General features: G+C 47.5%; 1 protein-coding gene across 2 annotated transcripts in view; it reads right to left on the bottom strand.

The window, feature by feature from the left end:
- Positions 1-10,876: 10,876 nt before the first annotated feature.
- Positions 10,877-25,236, bottom strand: part of FCHSD2 (FCH and double SH3 domains 2) — a 121,275-nt gene continuing 106,915 nt past the window's right edge. For both annotated transcript variants that reach the window (XM_008644643.2, XM_017727117.1), the window contains 8 exons: positions 21,086-21,247; positions 17,023-17,157; positions 16,632-16,715; positions 16,329-16,506; positions 15,468-15,688; positions 14,423-14,552; positions 14,195-14,277; positions 10,877-13,159 (listed from right to left, as the gene is read on the bottom strand). In XM_008644643.2, coding sequence (XP_008642865.1) covers positions 13,076-13,159; positions 14,195-14,277; positions 14,423-14,552; positions 15,468-15,688; positions 16,329-16,506; positions 16,632-16,715; positions 17,023-17,157; positions 21,086-21,247 — 1,077 coding nt within the window. In that variant the 3' untranslated portion in view covers positions 10,877-13,075. The remainder of the gene's footprint in view (positions 13,160-14,194; positions 14,278-14,422; positions 14,553-15,467; positions 15,689-16,328; positions 16,507-16,631; positions 16,716-17,022; positions 17,158-21,085; positions 21,248-25,236) is intronic.

The raw sequence follows: 25,236 nt of genomic DNA, 5'->3' as shown, positions 1-25,236 counted from the left end.
GGCGTATCCTCCCCCTGCCGCCGCGCCCCATTGGCTCGCCGCTTTCACGTGGGCGCACAGCGGGGCCGGATGGGAGATGTAGTCTTTGCCACGTGGCCATGTTGGGCAGGGCCGAGCCCTGTGGATGCCCTAAACCAGCGCTAAATGGGCTCTAAATTCCGTGGAAACGGACACGAGAGTCAGCAGTGTGTACAGTAAAACACACAAATGATAATTCACCCCGGGCTTATACCTAGAAACCTGCTCTGCTGCCCAGTCGTTGCTGTCAGAGGATGCTCTGCTTAACAGGAAACACAGCATGGCTTGGTTGGGAAGTGACCTTAAAGCTCATCCCGTTCCACCCCCTGCCATAGGCAGCAGGGACACCTTCCACCATCCCAGGCTGCTCCAAGCCACTGGCCTTGGCCACTTCCAGGGATCCAGGCACAGCCACAGCTGCTCTGGGCACCCTGTGCCAGGGCCTCCCCACCCTCACAGGGAACAATTCCTTCCCAATATCCCATCTAGCCCTGCCCTCTGTCAGTGGGAAGCCATTCTCCCCCTTGTTCTGTCACAACACTATTTTTTTAATGGTTTAGGGATTGTAGGGGATTACAAAAATAATAACGATAATGGGTACAGCTGACGCACAGCCTCTAGGAAGCGGAGATTTAAACTGCATTTTATCATGGATGTTATTGTGGTTTGCAGCTGGACGCGATGATCTCAAGGCCTTTTCCAACCTAAATGATCCTGTGAAAAAGCCCACAGTGCTCCTGACTACAACCACAGCAGGAACAGCAGCAGGACCGGTAAAGCACCGGGATCCCCACCCATCCCCCGGAGGATCCCGCTCTGCTCTTTTCCAGGGAAAAGCCTGGTTTGCCACTAGATGTCAGTGCAGACGGTTTCCAGAGCGGGAAAAGCCTCTTCCCGGGGGTTCATTTATCCAGAATTTGAGGGATGGCCGAGCATCTCACGGTGCACTTGGCAGAGACAGGTGGCGGTGGCGGTGAGGAATTGCGTCCCCTCCTGTCACCAGACACCTTTGTCTCTCTCTGCTGTGCCCAGCCATCCTGCCCGTCCCTCAGCCAGCTCCCTCTGCTCTCCCTTAGCCTAGGATTCTCTTTCCCACGCGGAACAGCAGGCTTCAGAGAAGCGTCCAGCAGCTGGGGATGTCTCTGTACAGAGATTTGAGCCCTATCAACCAGGGTCTCAAATAATTTTTCAGGAAAGACCCTCCCAAGCTGCACAAACCCCATTCTGCTGTTTTCCAACGTGGGACCACCATACTTTCAGAGCACGAAATATCTGCCCAAGATCATCGTTTTTTCAGGCTGAGCTTACCCAGGAGGGGCTCACCCAGTGTATTCCTGAATCACACACAGACAGGGAAAGGCACAGCACGAGCAAAAAGCCTGACCCTGATGCGTGTCCCCTTTTCCATGCCCTATTAAGGACAAACTATGTGTTGTGTCAGCATTTCAGGTCAGCACCGAGGGCTGGAGCCAGGCACAAAGCAGGGGCCTGGGTGGTGTTTGGCACCAAGGGAATGTCCCCTGTCCCCCCAGACATGGCCTGGCTAAGCCAGCAGGGTCCGAACCATGGCCTTCACAGCTGGGGCCATTTCAGTCCCTTCCCCAAATAGCAATGTGGGATTCCTCCCTCAGCTCCAGCTGCAGCCCAAACCAGCCCTGGGTGATGCTCCCAGGTGCTGGGAATGGATTCTGGGCTAGCTGGAGATGTCCCTGCTCACTGCAGGAGGGTTGGATTAGACGACCTTTAAAGGTCCCTTCCAAGAGAGCCATTCCGTGGTTCTGTGAATTCATCTCTGCTCCATCCCTGCTGAAATGGAGGCTGGCAACATTCCAAAACAGCTGTGACATGCCTGCACCCCTCTGCAGAGACCTCAGGTGTGGTCCAGCAGGTCCCAGTGGCTTCCCAGTCCAAGCAGTGGCTTGGATTTGCAGCAGGCCTGGGATTATCCATAAATCCCATGACAGACCCTCAGGTTTCTGGGTCCCCACCCTCGGGGACTGCACCTCCGCTGTTCCCCATTTCCCACGTTTTTGTGGAGCCACAGGCACAGGAGCTCCCTTTGTCCCCAAAGGACATCCAGGGGGATGGAAAAAACTTCAGGGTTGCTGCAGCAAAAGCTAAAGGTTCCTGACTGACCTCCTGGCTCCCTCCCTCCTTCTCTGGGAGCACCAGGCAGTCCCCTGGGATGAAGTGGGGTGTTCAGGAATGTGCCAGTGATGCCAGCTCTGCTGCAGAACCCGACCTCACTCCACTGCCCAGGAGCTGGGATTAGCGTCCATAGGCTGCCACACAGATGGAGCCACCTGCTCTGGCTCCAGCCATGGCCCTCCCTGGCTCCGGGCACAGGACAGGCACCCCTCACATCCCACCTGCCCCCAGCCGGCACTAAACCCTGGGCTGCAGCCCCTGCTCTGGCAGCAACGCTGGGATCTCCTCCTGGGCCGTGCAGCCACAGGCAGGAGCCAAAGCAGGGCTGCAGGGGAAGGATGTCAGCCCGGCTGCAGCATTCGGCAGCAAAGGAACCCCCGCGCCCGCAGGGACAGCCCCGGCAGGTGCCAGGGGTGACGCCAGCTTCCCTCGCTGTGGGGGATGCAGCTCGGAGCAGGTTTGGGAATCGGGAGCTGTCCTGCCCCCCCCCAGCTCCATTCACTGCCCAGACAGCAACATGGTTTATGGCAGCTGAAGGCCATTGCACGGGCTCAATTAATCCAGTATCCCAGCGTTTTCTCCCCGGGAAGCTGGCTCCTGTTCAGAGCAGGCAGGAGGGGCTGCCTGCCCTTTGCAGGGAAGAGGCCAGGACAGCCAGCAGCTTTCCCAGCTTGCAGGCACACTGGATTTTGGGATACCTCCTGCTTTCTGTGGGTCATGACAAAAGGTGGCATTGGGAGCGAGTGTCCTGCCTGGGAAAGTCCCTGACTGCCATTGCTGCTCCCAAAATAAGGGAGATCTGCAGGCACCAGGGACTGTGCTGGCTCTGCAAAGGAAGGATCAGGGAACAGCCTTGGGGGCATCAAAAATACAAACTGGTACAGGCAGAAGCACAGGGTCTGCCCATTCCTGCTGGGGTCCCTCCAGCTCGGACACCTGCAGGATTTGGGGTGACACGCTGGGGTCCCACTCATGCCAGGCCCCATCACCTTTCTCGATGTGCCTGAGGAATTCAGGCATCTCCCTGGCTGGAGCCTGTTCCTTATGATTTCCCTCTGGGCAAACACAAGCCATGGTGCTCCAGGGGGATTGGGACAGCCCCATCCCAACCTACATCCCACCACCTTTTAGTGCAGGAACCAGCAGCCAAGGACAGAAAACCTCCCAAATCACCTTCCCTAAAACCATCAGAGGCACTGCAGAGCTACTGAATTTTCCCAGGGAGTAGCTGTGGAAAATGAAACCCAGGGTGGAGATGGACAAGATGAGATAGTTTGCATTAAATGAATGGAGATGGGTCCTGGAAGGTAATTCAGCAGAGATAAGATGAACTGCAAGCAGCAGTTGTAAAGCATTTGTAAAGTCTGACTCAGACAGGAATTTTACTGCAGGAGATGCAGTATTAGAGTTTACTGCTGCAGCTGGAGCAGCTGCTACTGCCCAAGCTATATAACCCCCTCACTGAGTTACTCACCGCTCCCTGGAAATCTTCCTGGGAAACGTGTTCTGCCTTCCCACATGGAGCAGCCCCTCAGAGCAGGGAGAGATGGAGGGAACAGGGCTGGGAGGAGCAGGGGTCAGGGCCACATTTACAGGCCTTCTGTAAACATTTCACACCCAGGAGGATTTACTGGTTCTGGCAAGAACACGGGGAATAAGTCCAGCAAACCTTCCGGCAGTATGGGAAGGTGGCGGGATCCTGCAGGACAGGGATGGAAGAGGGCACCGTGTTTCCAGGCAGAGACAGCTCTCAGCTGCCCCAGTCCCATCCCCTTCCCTGCAGCTGGAAGAGCAGGATTGAAATGGGGGCAGCACCAGCTCAGCTCCAGGCTAAGGACGAATAACTGCTCCGGAAAGGTGTGTGTGACCCTCCAGGAGAACTCACACCTCTGAGGACACGCTAAAGCTTGAAAATCAACACCCCTCAATTGCCAAATGGGTAAAACAGAAGCTGTGCACCAGAAGTCCTCTGGATTTAATCCAGGAATTGCAGCACTCAGCAAAGCGTCAGTGAAGCACAGAGCCTGACCCAGCAGCCAACTCGATTGTAATCCCAGCCTGTTACCTCCAGTACATCCCATAAGTCGTTGGCAGTGTTTTAGTGGCTGTTCCCAAACAGCTCCATCACTCCGACACTTTCCTTTGGGCACCTGCCCCGCTAAACAAGATTTTGCTTTGCTGCCTGGATTCACTTTAAGGACTTCAAGCAGACTAGTACATAATTTATACTTCCTTTAGAAACAGGAAATGGAATAAGGATGCTCGGTGTGCTGTTTAGCTGGGAATCCTTGGGCTTGTTACTATTTAATGAACCGAGCAGCTGCTGGGAGAGGTCATTCCAGCAGCTCACACCTGGCCCCGCGGCTCTGGGTGAGGGATGTAAATTGAAACTTTAATGGGCATTTCCAGTAGAGCAGTTTGCCCTGGCACTGTCACCCGAGACCCAGCAGCTTCAGCAAGTGATTCTTAATCAGTTTCCAAGCCCCAGGAAATAGGCTGAGGGCAGGAGGGGCTGGTTTGCCCCAGCACCACATTTTGTGATGATTTACAGCTGCACTGAGATAAGGCTGGTGACAAAGGCCATTCCCTGCTCTTCGTGGTGGAACTGCCGATGTGACACACGAGGATGGGCCTGGAAGGACAGGACAAGGGGGAATGGCTTCCCACTGCCAGAGAAATCCATGGAGCCATCCATGTGAGAGGACAACACCCTCAAACAGTTGCAGAGCACTGGAGGCAGTAAAGCTAAAAGGACTTGCTGAGGCTGCAGCAGGAGCCAGCAGGGCTCAGGTCCCAAATCCCAGACCCTCAGTCTCAGAGCTCCCAGGATTCCAGCTCCCCGTTTGGACAAGGGGAAGCAGAGCTGCTCTGCCAAGCTGTTCCCAGGCACTGCAGCAGCAGGGAGGGAGGTGCTGGTCCAGGAGCAGCCTGGCAATACCCAGCTTCGTGCTTTCCCTGCTTTCCCGTGTCTCCTCTCCACCCCGGAGACACAGCCAGGGAGCAGCAGTGATAAACTGGCTGTTGGTCCAAGCACAAGGTTATTTTCTAGGACATTAAGCAGAACCCTCGGATGCCAGCTTGCAGGAGAGCCACGAAGAGTGACAAGACACCTGACCAGAATGCAAAAGCAGACCTGCAAACTTAACACCTTTCCCCCGTCCCCCCCCTTATCTGTTAAAAATAGCTTTAGAGGGGGAGCTCAAAGCAGTGTGAGGGGCAGCTAGCTTTAGAAAATGAGCAGTTTCAGCAGAAATATCCAGTGACCACCACCCAGAGAGCTCTGATTTTTGGTATCTCAGCCATACACATCTCAAATTAAACATTCAAGCTGCAATGCAGCCCAATTGTTTGGCAGGGGCTAATAAAAACCTGAAAATCTTTACCCAGCCTGCTTTTCTGCAGGAATAATACCACTAACATCCCAGAATTATCTCCATCTACGCCTGGCTAGGACTCCAAATCAATAAATTGTCTCCTCTCCCTCAGATTAGCTCGGTCAGGTAATTTTGAAAGCAGCAGCAGCAGTTCCCCACTGATAGGCAGAGCAGCTCTGCCAGCTGAATTAGCACAGGATCCCTCGTTATCCCTGAGCAATCCCACTCCAACAGTGTCCTTGGGGAATAATTTGCACTGACCTCAACAATACTTTGTGGCAGTCCAGGAATCAGGAGTGCTGTGTTTATTATTACCCACAGTTATGGAATTTAATACTTGGATTAATATTTGGAATTAAATTTCTGTTTGAAAAAAGAAAAAACAGAAAAAAATAACCCCCCCACCTGTTTCTCTGGCAAAAAAAGAAAAAAAACCAAGCCCACCCTTTTTAGAAAAACATTACATTTTGGTTTTCCCTCCTGCCACTTTCTTTCCTGGCTCAGCCTCAGCTCCGATGTCCCAAGCACCCCAGGAGTGCTCAGATCCTTTCACAGAAATTCCTGGGAAGTCCAAGCACTCACTGCTTCCAAAGCCTTTCCTGCAAAGCTCTGCCCAAAGGAGCATCCTGTCACTGGCATCCTGTCACTGGCTTTGTCACCTCCCCCTATCACTGATGTTCTCAGAACCACACAAGTCCTTCAGCCACAGTTCCCTCTCTGTCCCTTCTCTTGATGCCACACAAAGCAGCCCTTCCTCCTTTTTAAGGAGCACCAATGATTTCTGCCATCAAATTACCAAGAAAATTGCCAATTCTCTTTTAAACACCCCAGCAAAACCTGCAGCAGGAGACCCTGGGACCATGAACAATGTGACGGATCAGAGCTCCCTCCTCAGAAACCAAGATGTTCTTATGAAGGAAGATGTGGGATTAATACCAGAATATCCTTTTTTTTTTTTTAAATCCTGTAAACCTTATTTTTAAACCATCAGCTTCTCATGTCTCTTCATGCAGGTTTACTCCAGGAGTTAATCCAGGGTTGCTGCTGTTTTCCAGACAGTGCCCTCCCTCCATCCCTTCCCTCTGCTAAGCAAGGAGGCCCCAGTCTCAGAGAAATTAATTAGTGCAGTAATTTGCACGGGACACAGAGGAGAAGCCGAATTTGTCCCACTCCGCAGGATCCAGCTGAATAAAAAAGACAAATAGCTGTGCTGTGGGATTTAAAAAAGCTGCTGTCAGCATTCCCAATGCAACCAGACCTGGAAATTCATTCGTCTTTCACTAAACAATGGCAAAAGGAGAAGCAATTACAGTAGACAAAACTAATTACAGCAGAGCTGAAGCACAGCTCACAGCGCTCACTCTTCAATCTGCATTCAAAAAGAAAAATCCAACCCCAAAACCACTCCATCAAAAGAAGGTGAAAATCTGGGAGTGCAATAAAAGCAATTTTGAAATAGAAGGGGCACTTCAGCATGGCACAGATTGTACGGGGAAACCTTCAGGTGATGCTGGCAGTGCTTGGCAAACAGGACACAGGGGTTGGGAGGATTTGTCCAGGGGTGATGCTGGAGTGGGGGCAAGAAACGAGCTCCCAGCTCCTTCTCCGTGGGGCCCATTCCAGGTTCACCTCGCAGCCCCGTGAGTTTTGGGGGGATGTGTTTAGCTGCCGAAGAACTGGAGCACGGTGTTAATAATGCCAAGGCCTGGGGTTAGATCCCCAAGAGCTGCACTCCATGAGCCTTGGGGGTCCCTTCCAACTCAGAATATCCTGGGATCCTTGTGGAGCTCAACTTGCACACTCGTGGCTGAACAGCTTCTCCTTCCATAATGAAGACAAAGCACTCCAAAGGCAAGCTCATCCCTGTTTCCTGATCCTCACAGCCAGCCCTGCCTGATCCAGAACACTCCAGGGATATTCACATCTTTGGGTGAAATGATCTAAGAGAATCCAAAGCCTTCTGTGAAGCCCATTTAATCCTTGGCCATGCTCCAGGCTGGCAAGGGGCAGTGACAGGTTCTGTGAGAGGCAATTCCTGATCCCCAGAGCTGGATGTCCTTCCAAGCCTGGCTCCTGCTCGCTTTGGATACCAGCTGTGAAATCCAGCAGACAGCAAAAGGAATTTTGAACAAAGTGGCAGAAGAACCGCTGCTTAACACACTCGAGACAGACTGGAAAATGGATTGCAGGGAGAAAACTTGAAGTGGGAAGAGCAGGAGGAATGGGATTGGGCCGCGGATGGATGTGACAGACACCACCTCAGGCCTCACTCCCTGGGGATGTGGGCCAGACTCTGGGGATTTGAAAGCCTCCACAAGCCATTTCCAACACACATACGTGCCACTGGCTACAGCACATGCTTTATTCCAAAGGATTTCTGGGAGCAGACACAAGGCCATGGCAGAATGCTGTTTTTTTCCATGGATCCTTAAGGAGGTACAGTCTGAAGCCTCAATCCTGGAACCCCATTCCTGAGTCTCCGTGGCCACTGCACAGCACCCAGCCCAACACTGTTTAGCACAGCAGTTCCCCAGAGAATCATTCAGGAAAATCCTTTCAGATCATGGAGTCCAGTAACTCCCCCAGCATTGCCAGGGCCACCACTGATCTGTGCCCCCAAGTGCCACATCCAAAGGGCTTTAAATCCCTCCAGGTACTGGGACTCACCAGTGCTCTGGGCAGCCATGCCAATGCCTGACCACCCGTTCAGCAAAGGTTTTTTCCCTGATATCCACCCTAAGCCTCCCTTGGCACAACTTGAGGCCGTTTCCTCGTGTCCTCTGGTTCTGTTCTAGGATTCTCTACATTTTCAGCCCGGAGAGAAAAAGGCTGGGGAGAACTCTTTAATGTGCAGCAATGCTGGAAGGGAGGATGCCAAGAGGATGGAGCCAGGCTCTCCCCAGCAGTGCCAGGATCTGAGCAGATGCACAGGTACCTGTCAGACCCACTCTCCCCCTCCTCCCTGTGCTGCTCCCGCAAGCAGAGGGATTTCCCACCTCTCCATTCTGGTATCACTGCAGTGCTTTCTTTCCTTTTCTGGCTGAAATGACCTGCAATGCAGAGGCGCACTTGCTGCACTGATCCTGCTGCCAGATCCGTAATCCTCAATCCCCCTGGGGAATGCCTGGAGTAGGAAACCACTTGGCATGGCAAGCACGTCAGCGTTTTCCTGGCTGCATTTTTTATTGTCTCTTTGCTGCATCCCTGACTTCAGTTAAGTTTTCTTCCCTTTCATCCTTCACTTTCTGCAGCCTCCCCCTGTGCCGTGCACTGAGGTCTCAATATCCCTGAGCTCCCCCCTCTTGGAGACACCTGTCCAGGTGTAGGGGGACAGCACATTTACTCCCATCCATCCCATGATTTTCATGCAGGGCAACAGATCTGCAAATGGAAAAAATCTGGGGAGACAGAACTCTTCCCTTTACAGAGGCATCCCCTCCTTCCTGGGAGGCTCTGAAGGCTGACTGAGGTAGATTCCCTGCTAATCCTGCCCCTGCTGTGCTGGGATTTACAAGGTATTAATTATAGGGACCTTGCTGGAAGAGCAAGCAGGGAAACAGTGCAAGCTGCAGAGCAGCCAGGCTTCCAAGAAGCAGAAGATGCTTTATATAGAGAAGACGGTGCAGTTTTTGTTTTCTTTTTTAATTACTATCAGCAGTGAGAGACATTTGTGCTGTATGGGAAAGAGAACTCGCCCACTTGCTTTGGTTCCTTTTAATATTTCCATAAAACAAACAAAAAGAAACCCTGGCACAATTTGTAGTGAACATCACATCGTTCACCCCATCTCTTCTACCCTCCTACCCATCTGAGTCCTATTATTCTTTTTGAAAATCACTGAATCCCAGACTGGTTTGGAATGGAAGCGATCTTAGATCACCTCTCCCACCCCCTGCCATGGGCAGGGACACCTTCCACTGTCCCAGGCTGCTCCAAGCCCCAGTGTCCAGCCTGGCCTTGGACACTGCCAGGGATCCAGGGGCAGCCACAGCTGCTCTGGGCACCCTGTGCCAGGGCCTGCCCACCCTCCCAGGGAACAATTCCTTCCGAATACCCAATCCATACCTACATTCTTTCAGTTTAAAGCCAAAATCTGGGAACCAAAGCAATCAGAGGAAACCTCGGCTCGAACAGATCCTGCTGCCAACTTCCAGGGACCCACATTTCACCCTCTGTACTGGGTAAGTTCCCCAGACTCCTTCTCTTAACCATCCCAGGCAGGAAATAGAGCCCTGGAGCCTTTGTGGTTCCTTAGCACCTCTTTTTACCTCTAAGTGGTCGCTGTGTGCTGCTCACACCGTGCTCATCTCTCACTGGCAGGAAGGCACTTCAGGGAGAAGAGGTTTTCACGGAAGTCAGTCAGTGGCAAGAACGATGGGATCACAGCACAGCTGCTGCTGGCTCTGTTTTGGGAAGGAGGAAAACTAAAGGCATGAAGGGGGTCTGTTAAAAATGGAAGAAAGGAAAAGTGGCTCCGCTGGTGGATTTGAGGATTAAAATAGTTTTTAAGTCGTAGTGGTGGTGAAAAGGACCCCAAGTAACAAGAAATGAAAAGAAAAGGACAAAGCTGTCAGAGCAGCAAGGCAGGACAATAATTCTTAGAGGAGCACCGTGAATCCATATAAAAAGCAGGTAAGAAGGAATTTCTCAAAGGAAGAGGCTGCAGGAGCTCAGGGGAAAAAAGTGAAGGCCTCTGCAACAGCTCTGTGGGAGGAGCGGAAGCCTGAAGATCCACCCCAACCCCACGGTAAAGTCCTGTGTTCCACGCGGGAACGAGAGGCTGCATTTTTTTTCAAAACCAGGAACCACATGGAAATGATGAATCATTTGGCACCTTCCACCTGTAGGAAAGTGGGATTAGCCCAGCAAGGAGATGGTCCCTGGTGGGCAGCTTCTGAGTGCAGGAAGAAAATCCAACGTGGAAACGCAGCTCACAGAGGGATCCCAGAGCTGGAGAGGCTTGGGATGCAGTGGGAATACTCCTGGCACAATTAGGCAAATCGAGCCTATTAAAGGACAATCACTCTGAAGGGTTGTTATCAATCACTCCCCTCGCTTTCTTTAGGCAATTATCCTAATTGCATCAGGGCTATTAAGCAATTATTTTGATAACTGGAGCTTTGTTGCTGGCTCTTCATTTTTGGCAACGTTTTGTCCCTGTATAAATGCCCCCTCTGAAAGATGTTTAAAGCTGATTTTAAGGATGTGCTTTTCCCGAAGCACAAGATTCAAATTTCCGTGTAAAAGCACAAAACCCCTCTCAAGAAAACGCTGATTTTTATCCCTGGGTTTTCCCTCAACCCCTCCACCCCCCAAATCTCCCAGGGCACCAGGGATTTAGTTCCACTTTTTTATTATTCAACTTTTTATACATAATAAATACAAACTTTTTACAGCCAATATAAAGAAAGCATTTGCACTGATGCTTTCAGGGTGTACTGAGCTGTACACGATGCGACGGCCGATACATGCCCTGTATGAAGAAATCATAAGTAAAAAGGAGGCATCTTTTTACAACTTTTCTTCCTTTTTTTGCCTTTTTTTTTTTGCTTTTTTTTCCACTTTTGTTTTTTAAATAAAATTAGCAGCTCTTACAGAAAATATTTTAAAATACAACTAAAGAGACTTTTAAATAAAAATTTTCTGGATTTTTGAAAGTCCGAGTGTGAAGGACACAGAAAAACTGGCCAAAGGAATTGAACACGAACATTATGGCAAAAACTTGGTTTTCTTCTGCGTTGTGAAGATCTCAAAAGATTTGCGAACAGTTAAATCTTTTTTTTTTTTTAAACTTTTCTTTTTAAACTTAAGAATAAGTTTGATAAACACATAAAAAGACCTCAAACAGATCAACAGGACAAGAGGTGCAAAAGAAGGTATAAAATGGAAAAGACTTCATTGGACAGTCACTGATTCCACAACTGATCCATGAATCGTTGTCCTCAGACAGCCCCACTCTTGGTTAAGGATCCCACTGGGAAAGGAGACTGGCAAGCACTGGATGTCTCAGAGACCCAGCCTGGGTTGGGACTTACAAGTATGTGCAAAGTTTATGATAAAATCTTGTTAGATGAGTTGTTGGGTTTTTGTTGTAAATGCAGCCTCAAAAAATAGCCCTTGTTAGTAAACTAAAGGTAGAAAACTTACTGGCTTTGAAAAAAAACCATGAAGACACAAGAGAACCCACAAACAGCTCCAAATCCGACCTCGGGATGCCTTTGATCCGAAGTTTTCATCTGATGGAGAATGCTGACAATATTTTAGTCAGTACCCAAAGAAAAACCTGTTTTCATCCAGTTTTTCCCTCTCCTCCAACCATTCCGCTCCACCTTCAACCTCAGAATATTCTTTGCCCTTTTCTGTCAAAAAGCCAAAATCCAAGCTCCCTTTACAGAGCTCTCTGAGGGAAATGTGAAACTCTTTTCCTCCCAGTTTCTTTCCTGAGAGGAACTGGACACATCTCGGGCACGAAGGTGGTGTGAAGGCAGAACCCGGAGCTGCTCCTGGCTCCCTGGCTTTGGCTGGTTACTGGGACTGGGGTGGGAAAAGGCTACAGGACCATCCAATGCAACAACTAAATGCATGTAAATACTCTAAATGGAACTGCTAACTCTAGAACTCAGGTGGCTTGATGACAAAGATACACTGCTAATGTTGGATAATAAAGTACACGGCAATAACTGGGATAAGAGTGACCCAAATGCTTTAAAAAAATAAAACAAACCCAACAAAAAAAACCAAAATCCCCAAAATCTGCTAAGGAAAAAAAAAAAAGAAAAAGCAGCTCAATTTCCAGATCTATACAAAATCTCACTTGCTTTTTTGCTTGTCTACCTGTTGGTTTCTGCTTTGGAAGAAGATGTTGCTGCTGGTTCAGCACCTCCATGTTAGATCCTCTATGAGTAAATGCACTGAGTAAACACAAAAATCCAAGGCAGAATGTTCATCTGTGAACCACTGACGAGGGGAGCACCCATGGAATGAACACTTCTGCTTCTCTGGGAGATCATTTCCCATTTCTTCCTTTCTGCAGGGGGATTCAAGAGGAGCCAGCCTCTCCTTTAGACTTCTTTTTCCATTCCCTTTTTCATTCATCTGATGAATACCTGATCAGGCAGGTGATGCTACTGGAAGGATCCACAATCTTTAACACATTCCTATGGCAACAGTAATATACTGTACTAATGCACAGGAGCAAAGGATGCTAAGACTAAGCTGCATGAACAAGGCTCTTTCTTTGTCTCCACATAAAAATGGAGCATCTTCTGCCAAGAAAAAAAGCCAATCTTGGCCTGTCTTGGTTTGTGCTACGAGAGGAAGAATGATGTAGAGAAATCCAAACAAACAGACAAAAAACAAAAGGCACAAAATATTCATAACTGTGGGAAGGAATCCGCCGGGTCACTGCCACATAAAATCCTCCCTACCACTCGCTCTAGTCCAAGTCTTCATCATGCAAAGGTGCCTAAAAACGAGATCGACCAAAAGCTGTGTTTGGCCTTGATTGTAGCACTACTAATTAGCCAGTCCCCTCGTTACACCAGAGTGATTTCCACGTCCTCGATCTTCTCCGCAGGCCGGCGGTGGTGCTGTGTCGGGGGGGGTGGAGCTGCTCGCACCTGCAACAGCCAGAACCAGCCTGTGACTACCACGAAATGGCCAAATTCCATCAGAAACCCCTCACATTTCCTGCACAGACCTCCAGGCTCACCCCTGCAGATGGTGCAAACAAGCAGGTTGTGTATCCAGCGGGATTCAGCTCCAGGGCTCCCCAGCTGAGCCATCAGGGATTTTCCTTATGGCCTGTCACAGATTCTCTCCAGGGTGCAATCCCACATCTATTCTGCCTGTGTCCAGGGATAAGCCAGGATGCAAAGCTGGGAAAGACTCATCGCATGCTGAATCTGATGATGCTTTTGCCTGGAACTTCTGTGCAGTGGGAACTACCAGAACATTTGGCTGCATCTGACTCACTGGTATTTCATCAATCACCAACCTCAACAATACACACCCAAAATCTGATGTTGTTTTCACACTCTGCCACATCAGTCAAGTTATTCTTGTTCCTGACAGAGATCACCTTTAGTGCCTTTAGAAGGGTTTTTAGGACACCATTTCAGAATACACCAGACTTGCTACGGAAAACATGAACTGTGGAGCAATCCTGCACCAAACTGCCCAATACTACTGGAATATTCAGAATGTATTTTTTGAACATCCCAAATTGCTCTTTTTCTGCAAGCTCATTCACTAAGAAGGCCAGGAAAAGACAAATGTTATATTTTAGTATGACTTGGTTTAGGGCTTTGGAACCCCCCAAAACTTGATATCAAAGTTAATTGTAGGAGATGGATTTTGTCAAGTTCTAAGTGATTAAATTGTTCCTTTCCTTTTCTAGCAAAACTCCTTTTTCTAGGCAGCAAAGACAACACAAAATCCTCATCATTAAGAATCGTGAATCCAAACCCCTCAAACCAAAGGGGCTGGAAATAAATATAATCCCAAATGTGCAGGACACTGCTGGAAAGCAGGAACTGTATAAACCATAGGACTAACCTCTTCTGGCATTTACTCCCCACCTCTTTTTCAGCTCTGTTTAGGGGCTGTTACCCCTTGAACATCAACCAAAACCAGAGGATTTGCTGGTCACTTACAGGCCGCAGTTTGCCATAGGAACTTTCCGGAGGAATTCGTGGAGGTTGGGAGAATCCGGTGGACTCGGAACCAAAGCTGTTTTCTGAGGGAATAAGCAACACCCCATCACAAAGAAGGCCCTCAGTATGTTGCAAAAAATGTTGCAAAAATGCTCTTTTCCTCTTTTTTGGCCCCTCTGAAAGGCTTCTAAATGAAGCCTTTACCCGAAATGTTTACAAGTTTCTCACCATTCGTCGATGGAGATCTGGGGAAAAATTGGGATCCTCTTTTATCCGGGCTGGGATAGGGACTGGTGGGAGGCTGGTCATACAGAGGCAGTGGTGGCAGGGAGTTGTTGGCCTTTGGAGTTGGGGATACCTGTGCCAAAACCAGGGAGAGGCTGCGGCAAATCCTCCTCAGCATGTTTGACACACCCACACCCCCCCCACCAGTTTTCCAACCCATCCCTACTCCAGCAAGTTCCCTCCACAGCTGGCAGGAAAGTTTGGAAAGCAAAGTCAAGGCATCCAACAGGGATGCAATTTTTTTAAATCTGAGGTTGCCACTGAGCAGAAATTTTCAGCCTCTCCCAGGTAACTAAGAGAGGCTCTTTGCAGGTTATTTGAAACAAACAGCTCGTTTGGCCGAGCTGGGTTCACACAAAAGTGTTGGGACCAGGAGCTTTATCCCTACCCAAATGCACTTAAATGTTCATTTTCACGGTCTTCTTAAATCAAGGAATAAAAATACTGAAAAATTCCTTTGTAGAAAACATGGAAGTGCAGTTTCTAGCCCCAATCTCCACATGGGAATGTGTCTGATTTTCTAATACGATAGAAGTATTATAGAACTACGCTGTAGAAATTAGGACATTTATGCAAAAGTTTCTGTAATCCAAAACTTGGCAGTACCCTGCCCCTCAAAAATGAGAGGATCCAGAAGAGATTTAAGTATGAAAACATTAAATTAGGGCTGAAAGAGCCTGTAATTCTCTTTTTGCCAGGTTGTGTCTGACATCTCAGTCTCTCATAAATTAATGACAGGAAGTAAACTGTGAGTCTTCTCCTTTGATTCATTTCTACCCAAATACCTGCCTTCATTCACAAATCTGTTCTATCTGCAAAAATACATCCGTTGATAATTACTAGGCTGGGTAAGAAACTCAAATGCAAGCACTGAGGACTTGGCTGGGCTTTTTTTCCTTAAACTGGTTCTGATTTTTTTCCCCTGAAGAAGTGACAGATCTTTGCAAACTGCCCAAATAATAAACCAAGCCAACACCTCTTTCCATACCTGGGTATCCCCAATCTTCTGAGTCTCTCCATTCTCCGAGGCCGTGAGCTCTTCGACCAACACCGAGGGGAAGACCCCGACGCGGCCGTTGAACTCTCCTTCCCAAAAGCCATCGTCATCCTGGTTTTCCTTGTTCAGGATGCGGATGATGGCTCCCTCAGGGAAGGACAGCTCGTCATCCGTCTGCCCCTCATAATCATAAAGTGCTTTCACAAAACAGACTGCAAAATGGAAAAGGAAAAACCCAATGAGCCAAGACAAAAATGTCAAGGATACACAAAGTTTTATAGCTGGAGCTGGTGATTTTGAAGTTCGTGTCAAGATTCTGTTATTGCTGAGCCAGATTATTTTGGTTTGCCTTAATTTTAATCTCAGCTGTACGAGCTAAGGAGGTGAATTATGCAGATTTGACATGAGAGAGGTAATTACTGAGCTAATTACTGAGAATGGTTGTGCTCAGATACAGGTCAGTCTCTCTCTGCAACTCCCTGAAAGGAGGTTGGGGCCAGGTGGGGCCTTTTCTCCCAGGAATCCAAAGATAAGACAAGAGGAAATGGCCTCAAATTGCACCAGGGGGGGTTAAGGTTGGATGTTAGAGAATATGTCTTCCCTGGAATAGTAGGTAAACACTGGAACAAGCTGGGAAATGGTGGAGTTCCACCATGGTGGAAGTGTTAAAAAATGAGCAGACTTTGCAATATGGCGGGATTTGGTCAAAGGCTGGATTTCACGACCTTGGAGGTCTTCTTCAACCTTAATGATTCTGTGATTCCATGAAATCTGGGATAGTCTCCCAGCCTTGATGTCCAGACTGTTTTCAAGAGCCAGCTCAATACTTAAGCATTTCTAACTGGAATTTACCACTGGAGTCTCCATTGAGGCTGCCCGGGACCAGGTCAGCCTCCGTGGAGTTGTTGGAGGTGTGGGATCGGGCGTCCAGCGCAGCCAGGGACTGCAGCATGCTCAGGAGGCTGCTGGAGGTTGGGAACTGCAGGTACTTCTCCGGCACATATCCCACCTGTCCCGCCTTGTTCCGTGCCTGTGAACGAACAACAGGAGCCATTCCCTGCTTGTGAACTCTGCTCTGCAAAGAACCCCACAATTTCCTCCCATCCCAGCTTCTATCCTGAAAGCATTGAGGCAAACAAGCTCAGAAAATCCTACCTTTACCCAGTCTTCCATATCTCCATCTTCAATGACCTCCAACACCTCGTGTTCCTCTATGGTCAGTTCATCTGGCTGAGAAGCCTGGAGTGTGGGACAGGAAGGATGGAAAAGGGAAGTGGCTTTAAGGGCAAGGCATGGGCAGTGGGAAGAACATTCCCATCTAGACTTTTATTAAAACGGATGTTCTTTAAAAACCTGAAAGCTTTAATAAACTACAACATCCCAATAAAGGTTCTGCCATTCACAAGAGCCACTCTCCCTCCAAAGGGCAGATGGAAGCTCCCTGAATCCCACCCTACCAGCAAAGCAAACCTCAAGCTCCCACAGGCACATTTATTATTTTTAATAGAACTCATTTTTCTAATTAAAAAAAAAAAAAATCACTAACCTTATAGGAATAAACAACTTTGCAGGTGAGAGGGTAATTTCTCAGAGTACCAGAAGGACTAGAACTGCTGTCATCAAAAACATCCAGGCTGTCTTCAAACTCTTCACCCTCTTCCTTTTCTGCATCAGCATTGACCTGGTAAAACAAATTGCAATTGGCATTACAGAAGCTGCTAAAAATCGGTGAAGAAGTAACAGTAAAAATGAGCTGGTTAATATTTTTCAGTCTGTGTTTTTTATGACTTATTGTTATTGAAAGTAACTCAGCTGGATTTCTTTGTTCAAGCACAAGCATGTGGACTTTAAAAAGAACTGCTGAAGATCTTGGAAGCTCTAACGCAACTGCTGGACAGTTATAAAATCTGTTTTCCATATAAGCTGTGACTAAAGTACTTTGGAGATGCCATTGCAGAGGCACAGAAAACAGTTTAATGGTAAAAAGAGAATTTATGCTACTAAAAGATTAATGTACCAGTGACCACGAGTTATAAAATAAATCTGCAGTGGAAATATTTAAAGTTTAAAAAAAATAAACCCCCATATCAACCTTCTAGCTGGTGTATTCTCCGCAACATATTTGCTGCAGTTTATTACAAAAATTCTTAGAGAAAGGAAGATTTGTAAAAACTTGCTATGAAAGTTTAAATAAAACCTGAAGTCAATATACTGGAAAAATACAAGTTTGGGTAAGACTACCATGAGCTGTGCTTTGGCCTCGTGCCTGGGTTATGTTTTGAATAAATATGTTATCTCACATGAAAATGATGAATTACTCTGAGAAAACAGTCCTTTGAATCAAAGGCAACACTGCTATGTAGTTCCATCTTCCCTGTGCTTATTCCTGTTAATTTGGGAATGAATTTGGTGCTCCCCGTGAAAAGTGAGAGGCTGATAAATAAAAAAAGTTAAGCTGAGCCTACAAATTTCCTGTGAAATTTCCCTAAAGTAGGTCTCTGACAGCTTTGCTCTTCTAGGCCTGGACTACAAGAGTACAAAGCTTCATCATTTTGTGACTTAATTAGTTTCTATGTTACTATTTCCAAACCAAATCCTTGCAATCCTGGTGATTTTTTCTTCCTCACTAACTCTCATTCCAGAGCAGTCTGCCTCCATCTCTCCTTTGGTGTATTCCTGGATGTTGGGATAACCAAAAACTGTCCTACAGCTGGGTAATGCTTTGGGACATCAGCAACCAACTGAAAATTGTGGCAAATTGGAGGTTTCCCCTCCTGTGTCTGCCTTTTGCTGTGCATGGTCCCAGCAGCCAGTGCTGACATCCAGCTGGGACATCATGGAAATCAGCAAATCATGTCTAGAAAGTCTGGGCAGCATCTGCTCCTGGCTTTCTACCACGAGCAGGAAAAACACGCCTTCATTTTCAGCACGTGGGCTGCTCTAACTCCTTGGCTGGAATCATCTGGGAAGCAGGCACCAAGAGGGAAAACAGGAAACTGAGAGGTTGGCTTGAGAAAGCTCATCCTTCTGCAGAGCCTGGGATGGAAGATGGCAGCAGCAAGGAATAAATGCACGGGACAGAATGACACTTAAAGGGGTGGGACAGGCAGCAAACACAGGAAGAAATGCAGGGCTGGTGATGAGAAAGTGGATTACACACATGAAAAAAACGACAGAAATGTATTTCTGTATAAAAATCTGTCTTGGGTTGTTGCACATATACACAGAAGGGTCCTGTCCCTGTTCCCTGGGAGCAGAGCCCGACCCCCCCGGCTGCCCCCTCCTGTCAGGGAGTTGAGCAGAGCCACAAGGTCCCCCCTGAGCCTCCTTCGCTCCAGGCTGAGCCCCTTTCCCAGCTCCCTCAGCCGCTCCTGGGGCTCCAGCCCCTTCCCAGCTCTGTTAAACACTGCCCACTCCTCCAGGCTGGAGTGAAAGTGCTGCTTGTTACAAACTGCAGTAATTCCTCTGAATTCTGGTGTAATTTTGGTCCCAGCTCTAAGAATTCCATCTCTGGGCTGTCCCTGTCTGGCCTGCCAAGGTCAACAGAGCCTTTTTTAAATACAGGAGCCTACGTAAGTGTAAAAGGGGAAAATGAGACTCAGAGCTGAACCTCCCAGGCTGTGGCATCGCCTGGGACCAGCACGGGGGGCTCAGCTCCAGGGCAAACTGTGCCTTGTCTGGGGAGACTGGGAATGAGGGCTTGGGAGCAGCCCAACAGGCACACAGGGGAGTTAAAGGAGGTGGAGTACAAGAAGAAATGGAATAAAATCACTGTTTACCACAGCTACGCAACAAATCCTCACCTACTGTGACCAGAGAGCATCTGAAGTGAAACCAGAACAGGATTTCCTTTGGGATTCGGGAGGGCTGACACTCAGATCTGCACACTCCAACTCTAATTCCTAATTATATTAATGATGACAATAAAGCCTGCAACAACCTTCAGTGCAAATCACCACCACGAGCTGGGTGTGACATCCGAGGAGAAACTTCCCAACAGCCTGAAGGAAGCAAAGAGGGAATTGGGGAAGCATCTGCTGAGATTCCAGTCAGTGCTCTCTTCTCCAAACTGAAGTTACCACAGAGGGAAACATCTGTGCCTCCAAAAAAACCCTCTCCCTCTAAGGGTTTGCTACCACTACCAAGAAAACCTATTAAAAAAAAAGAAGGAAAAAACATATGAAGAGCACAAAGAAATATGGGAATGAGCAAAAAACCCTAAAAGATCTTTTAGCAGTTCCTCTTTTCTGAACAGCGTTTCTTTGATTCAGCCATCACTACTGATTCTGAAATATTTCATCCTTCCTGGGGAAAAGGGGAGGAAAATGAGAGTTTGCTTTTTATTCGTCCTTGAATTACCTAAAAATATGCTTTCTTCCAAGCTAAACAAGTGTACAGACACTACAAATGCAATTAGTCTTATGTACAACTCAATTAAAAACATCATAACCAACCTTCCACTGATCAAAGCTGCTTTTTAGATCAGTTTTGATGATATTGGATGAAATTTTCCAAAGAGTTAGCTTGGAATCACAGCATCACTTTGGCTGGAAAAGGCCTCCAAGATCACCGAGTCCAACCATTCCCCAGCCCTGTCTACTGTACCTCAAATAATCCATGAAAGATCTTTGAGGGAAAACATCTAACCCTGGTCACAGGAAAGGAAAGTCTGTTTTCCAAGCCACGCACTGACTGTTTTAATGAATTAAGGTTTTTTACCTCAAAATATCAGAATCAATTTGGAAAACAGGCTTTGGTCTCCTGATGACTTTCCCCACAATCTCCACATAAATGATTCTTTAAGGAATGATGTAGAACTTTGTTTTCTAAGGAAGAATAAAGACCTTATCTGGAAGAAGAAAGTCTCTAATTCAGGGATCTCAAGATAACAACCTCAACTATTAATGAAACTTTAGACAAACACACAGACATTTTTCTTCTCAGGAAATGGCAAATAAATATTATGGCACTTACCCAAGGTCAGAAAAATCAATTTAAAGTAAACCCAGCAAAGAAACCCAAAAATCCTTTTTTTTGAGCTTTTTTATTTTTTTAGTTCCTGTTAAATTCAGCCATGTAAAACCACAAGATTTTCCCTGTTGGTTAACAACCAACCAACCATTTTCAGGTTTTTTTTTTTCTTATGGAATGCTTTGGGTTGGGAGGGAACTTCAAAATCATCCCATTCCAACCCCCTGCCATGGGCAGGGACACCTTCCACTATCCCAGGCTGCTCCAGCCCCAGCTGCTCTGGGCACCCTGTGCCAGGGCCTGCCCACCCTCCCAGGGAACAATTCCTTCCCAATCTCCCATCCAGCCCTCCCCTCTGAGAGGGGAAAGCCATTCCTTGTGTCCTGTCCCTCCATGCCTTGTCCCCAGTCCCTCTCCAGCTCTCCTGGAGCCCCTCTAGGCCCTGCAAGGGGCTCTGAGCTCTCCCTGGAGCCTTCTCCTCTCCAGGTGAGCACTCCCAGCTCTCCCAGGCTGGCTCCAGAGCAGAGGGGCTCCAGCCCTGGAGCAGCTGCGGGGCCTCCTCTGGAAGGGCTGTATTCCAGGAGCAGCCCCTGGAGAGGCCCCCAGGCCCTGGGGGAGGTTTCCCCCCGGATCCGTACCAGGTGCGCGGAGCCGTTGTTGGTGACCGAGGGCAGGTTGGCCCAGCGCTCGTTCTCCAGCTCCTCCATCACCTGGTTCATGGCGCTCTTCAGCCACGTGTCCACGGACACCCCGATCTGCTTCAGCAGCTCCAGCCGCGCTTCTGCCTTCAGCTTGATGATCTGGGGACACAAACACACACGGCTCAGAATTCCTCAGGATTCCACCTCGCCCTGCGGGATCTTCCCATCCAGGAATGACCCAGGTGGCTGCCATTCCTCATTTCCTTGCCTGCAGGAGCGTGGTGTGAGCCAAGACACAGGGAATGGTTTTCTGGAGGCCCAGCCAATCTCACCAGTTGGTGTTTTTAAAATAACACCTCTGAGTTTATGCTCGCTCCCAATTCATACCCTTAAGCAGTTCAGTGTAGCTTTAAAGTCCAACAACCCAGCGCTTCCCAGGATTTTAAAAATTAGGAACATCCACAGAGCAGACCCTTCCAGGTGGTGACTGAACTGGATTTGAAACACAAATAAATCTCGTAGGATACACACACACACACCAACCCACCAACTCCCACACGAGGCTCTTTTCCACCAGCACGTGCCAGAGATCACAGGAAACTCATTTGTTATGGAAGCAGAGTATGTTAATCATCTCAAAATTAAATACGTATCGCACTCCAACAAACAGTTTCAGGGTTTTTGTCTTCAGAACAGCATGAAAATGGAGGTTTTCTGACAGCTGGGTTCACTTCAGCATCCTGGCATACTCGCTGGGCAATGGAGCCAAAGATTTAACAAATTCATGGCAAAGCACCACCCTGATCCAAATTAGCTCACAGTCTAAACAGGAGGGATGGGAAGAGAAGCGTGAAGAAACTCAGGACTTCAAAAAAAGCAGATTTGCATCAAGAAGCGCAGGGCAAACCCAGGGATAAAACTGAGGATATTTTTGTCCAGTCCAGCCCTGTCAACACCCTCCTGCTGCCCTTGCTCATCAGAGAAACAAAAATCAAGTGATTTCCCAAAAATCCTTCAGTGAGTCACTGATGGAGGCAACAACAGAAACCCACTGAACCAGCCTGGAATTTCTCCTGCATTCCCTTTCGTAGCATTCGTCATTTTTAGCAAGTAGCAAAGCTTCATCTCCTTTCTCTCCCCTCCAGCCCTTCCCACAGGGATCAGAAGCACCTCACTGCAGCATCCCTGACACACCAAGCTCCCAGCAGCACTGGGAATCCAAGCAAAACGAGCAAAAACAGATGGGTTCAGGCATAAATTAGAGGGAACTTCCCTTTCCAGTAATGGCTGAAGCACAGTAGGCTATGGAGAATACGTGTACAGTGAATTACAATGCCATGTAGGTTTTTCTCTCTTACACACATCCTTACTCTACAGAAAACTTCGTGTTGAGCTGAAGTGATACAGGTATTTTGCTCATTTCTGACAGGCTGCTGCACTTACAGAATCAGAGAATCATCTCTTTCTACTAAGAAAATAAACCAGAAAAGAAATGACTGTTAACTTTATGAAGCTGAACCCCCAAACACGTCTCCATTTTCACTTTATTTGTGAAGGTGACTTTAAACCTGTCTAAATCAAACCACTTTTGAGAGGCATTATTTTAAATTCTGCATAGAAGAAATGTGACTTTAAAGAGTAGGTAAGTTGTAAAAGGAAAATTTATGATGTCAGATGTATCTTCGTGTGGCTACAGCTGCACGCACATGGTCTCCTCCTTCATCAGGGATGGAGAAAGGAGGATGGGACAGCTTTCAGAGGTATTTCCCATGGGAAAAGCCAAAGCCACTGAGCAAAGGGAAGTTTCCACTTCTTCACGCAAGGGGTCTCCAAGTGAATGATTAACAGGTACTCTAAACAGTGTTCAGAGAGCTGAGAAAAGGAGGAAACATTAAATACGTTCATGTGCATCCCCTCTCTCCTGCTCCTAAGCATTCAAGATTTTGAACAAAGCCACTTCAGCCACAGAGCTGCACAGGAACATGCAGGGCAGGGAGAACAACCTTGTCAAAGGCAACTCAGTCACAGAATCCCAGAATGGTTTGGGTTGGAAGGACATTAAAATCATCCAGTCCCAACCCCTGCCAGGGGCAGGGACACCTCCCACTATCCCAGGTCGCTCCAAGCCCCGTCCAACCTGGCCTTGAATACATAAATATATACATATTAATGTATGTATTTACTTGTGGAGTGAAGCAGCTTTCCCCTTATTTGTCTTTACATCCTGACACCGATTTACAAGGACTTTCCCTGTGCCTCCACCACGGAATTGCCCAGCCCCGTTGTTTTGCTGTTTACCTCGTTATGCAATTTCCAATTAGGCTGAGTTATGCTACAGCAATAAACATTGGTCCAGGCTGCTACAAACATCTGCAGTTGCTTTTTGTCCTCACTCTGCCATAGTTTGTTTGTACAAATTGTGAGCTAAAATAAACAAGCTGCTCCAGAATTCTTGAGTGTACTTGACAAGAGGTTTTAATTCAACGTACCCAGCAAATCCCATGGAGTTCCCCCTCCCTATTTACACCCAGGAGCCTTAACAGTCAACAAATGTTTGTTCCAAACCACAAATGGTTTGAGTTTCACTCCATTGCAGACAAGCCATAAAAGCACCAAGAGCACTAGGTCAGGCCTGCACTTGAAAGTCATTTACAAGCTGAGAATATATTTTTACCTAAATAATTATGCTGGTAGACCAGAGTTAACAGCTTCCCACCTATAGGAAAAATACAAATAAAATACCACTCAGGAATGTAACTTTATTCTGCTTCTCACACAGAAACAGCTACACATTTAAACATGGTTTAGTGGTGGCCTTGGCAGTGCTGGGGTGGACTCGATGATCTCAGAGTGCTTTTCCAACCTCAATGACTCTGTGATTCTATGAAGATACAAACACTTCATTCAAATACCACTACACCTAAATTAGCTGGGGTTTGATGCTTTCATTATCCCAAAATAAAACGTTAAGTAAGAAGGAAAGAGGGCAATACTGTTGATTTCACCAGCACCATGTTGCGTCACAAGCTTTTCTGAAAGCCTTGTTCCCTTGCAAAGATCATCCCATTTAAAACTAAACAAGGCTTTAACCACTGGTTTTCCCTCTCTCCCAACGGATGCTCCCCAGGGACACTCGTGCTGTGCCCCAGCTAAGTGACCTCCACTGACAGACCTGAAAATATCTTAAATCAAGTGACCCCTGGCATTCCCAGCAACACTGAGCATCTCCAGGAAGGCAGCTGAGCTTCCAAAGCCCAGGAATGCTGGAATCCAGCACTGGCTCTGAAATCTGGGTGCTGCCCAAATTTCATTGTTAGGAAGTCTCATTGCAGGACAAACATTTTCCTGTGTTACAGTGAAATTGCTGTTTACAGTCACCAATTACTGGTTAATAGCTCAGGACTGGGGTATTTTTACACCGATTAAAAAACCATCAGCCACCCACCACATATACAAACTCTTCTGGGGGGTTCCTGCTTCTCTGAGCTGTTCTTCCTGCTGGGAGGTTCTAGGAAGATGAAAGGAAAAACCACCCAAGTTTTAGAAAATATAAACACTGTTATCTATTCCTCACATACCTGACATTGCTCCACGTGGGAGATGGAATAGTTTTGTTTATTTACTGTTCCACTCTTAATTAAACAGTGGTTTTAGACCCACAGTTTACTCAAGATGAAGATGCACAACTGCTCTGCAAGGCATGGAAATGAAACCCAGCAGGAACATTACAGAGCTGCTCCCTGTTCCCAGGAGGAAAAGGGCTGGAAAGAAACCCAGAGTTCCTTCACATCCCACAAACACCTTGGATCCAAGTCCTTCAAAGCCATTTATAAAGGTGCTGGGCTAAAAACCGCACAGAAATGCAGCAAATGAGGCCCCTTCAATATTCTGGTTTAGGATTGTTAAAACCAGTTTTAAATGGATTTTCCTGAAAACAGAGCTGCTTTACCTGCCATGGCTTTTTAAGGTGCAGAAGAAACCCTGGGCCGTGTCCAGATTTTTTTCTCCTGAAGAATTCAGAATTATTTATTCTACACAAGAGTTGTACTTAGGAGCTTGGTCAGATACTAAAATCAGATTAAAATAGGATTATGAGGATACCCAAACCACCTTTTGTGAGAAATGTTTTATTCCAGTGCAATATTTTT

This window comes from Corvus brachyrhynchos, unplaced genomic scaffold (genome assembly GCF_000691975.1).
Source record: "Corvus brachyrhynchos isolate BGI_N302 unplaced genomic scaffold, ASM69197v1 scaffold412, whole genome shotgun sequence".
NCBI lineage: Eukaryota > Metazoa > Chordata > Aves > Passeriformes > Corvidae > Corvus > Corvus brachyrhynchos.
This window is presented reverse-complemented; position numbering and strand designations above follow the sequence as displayed.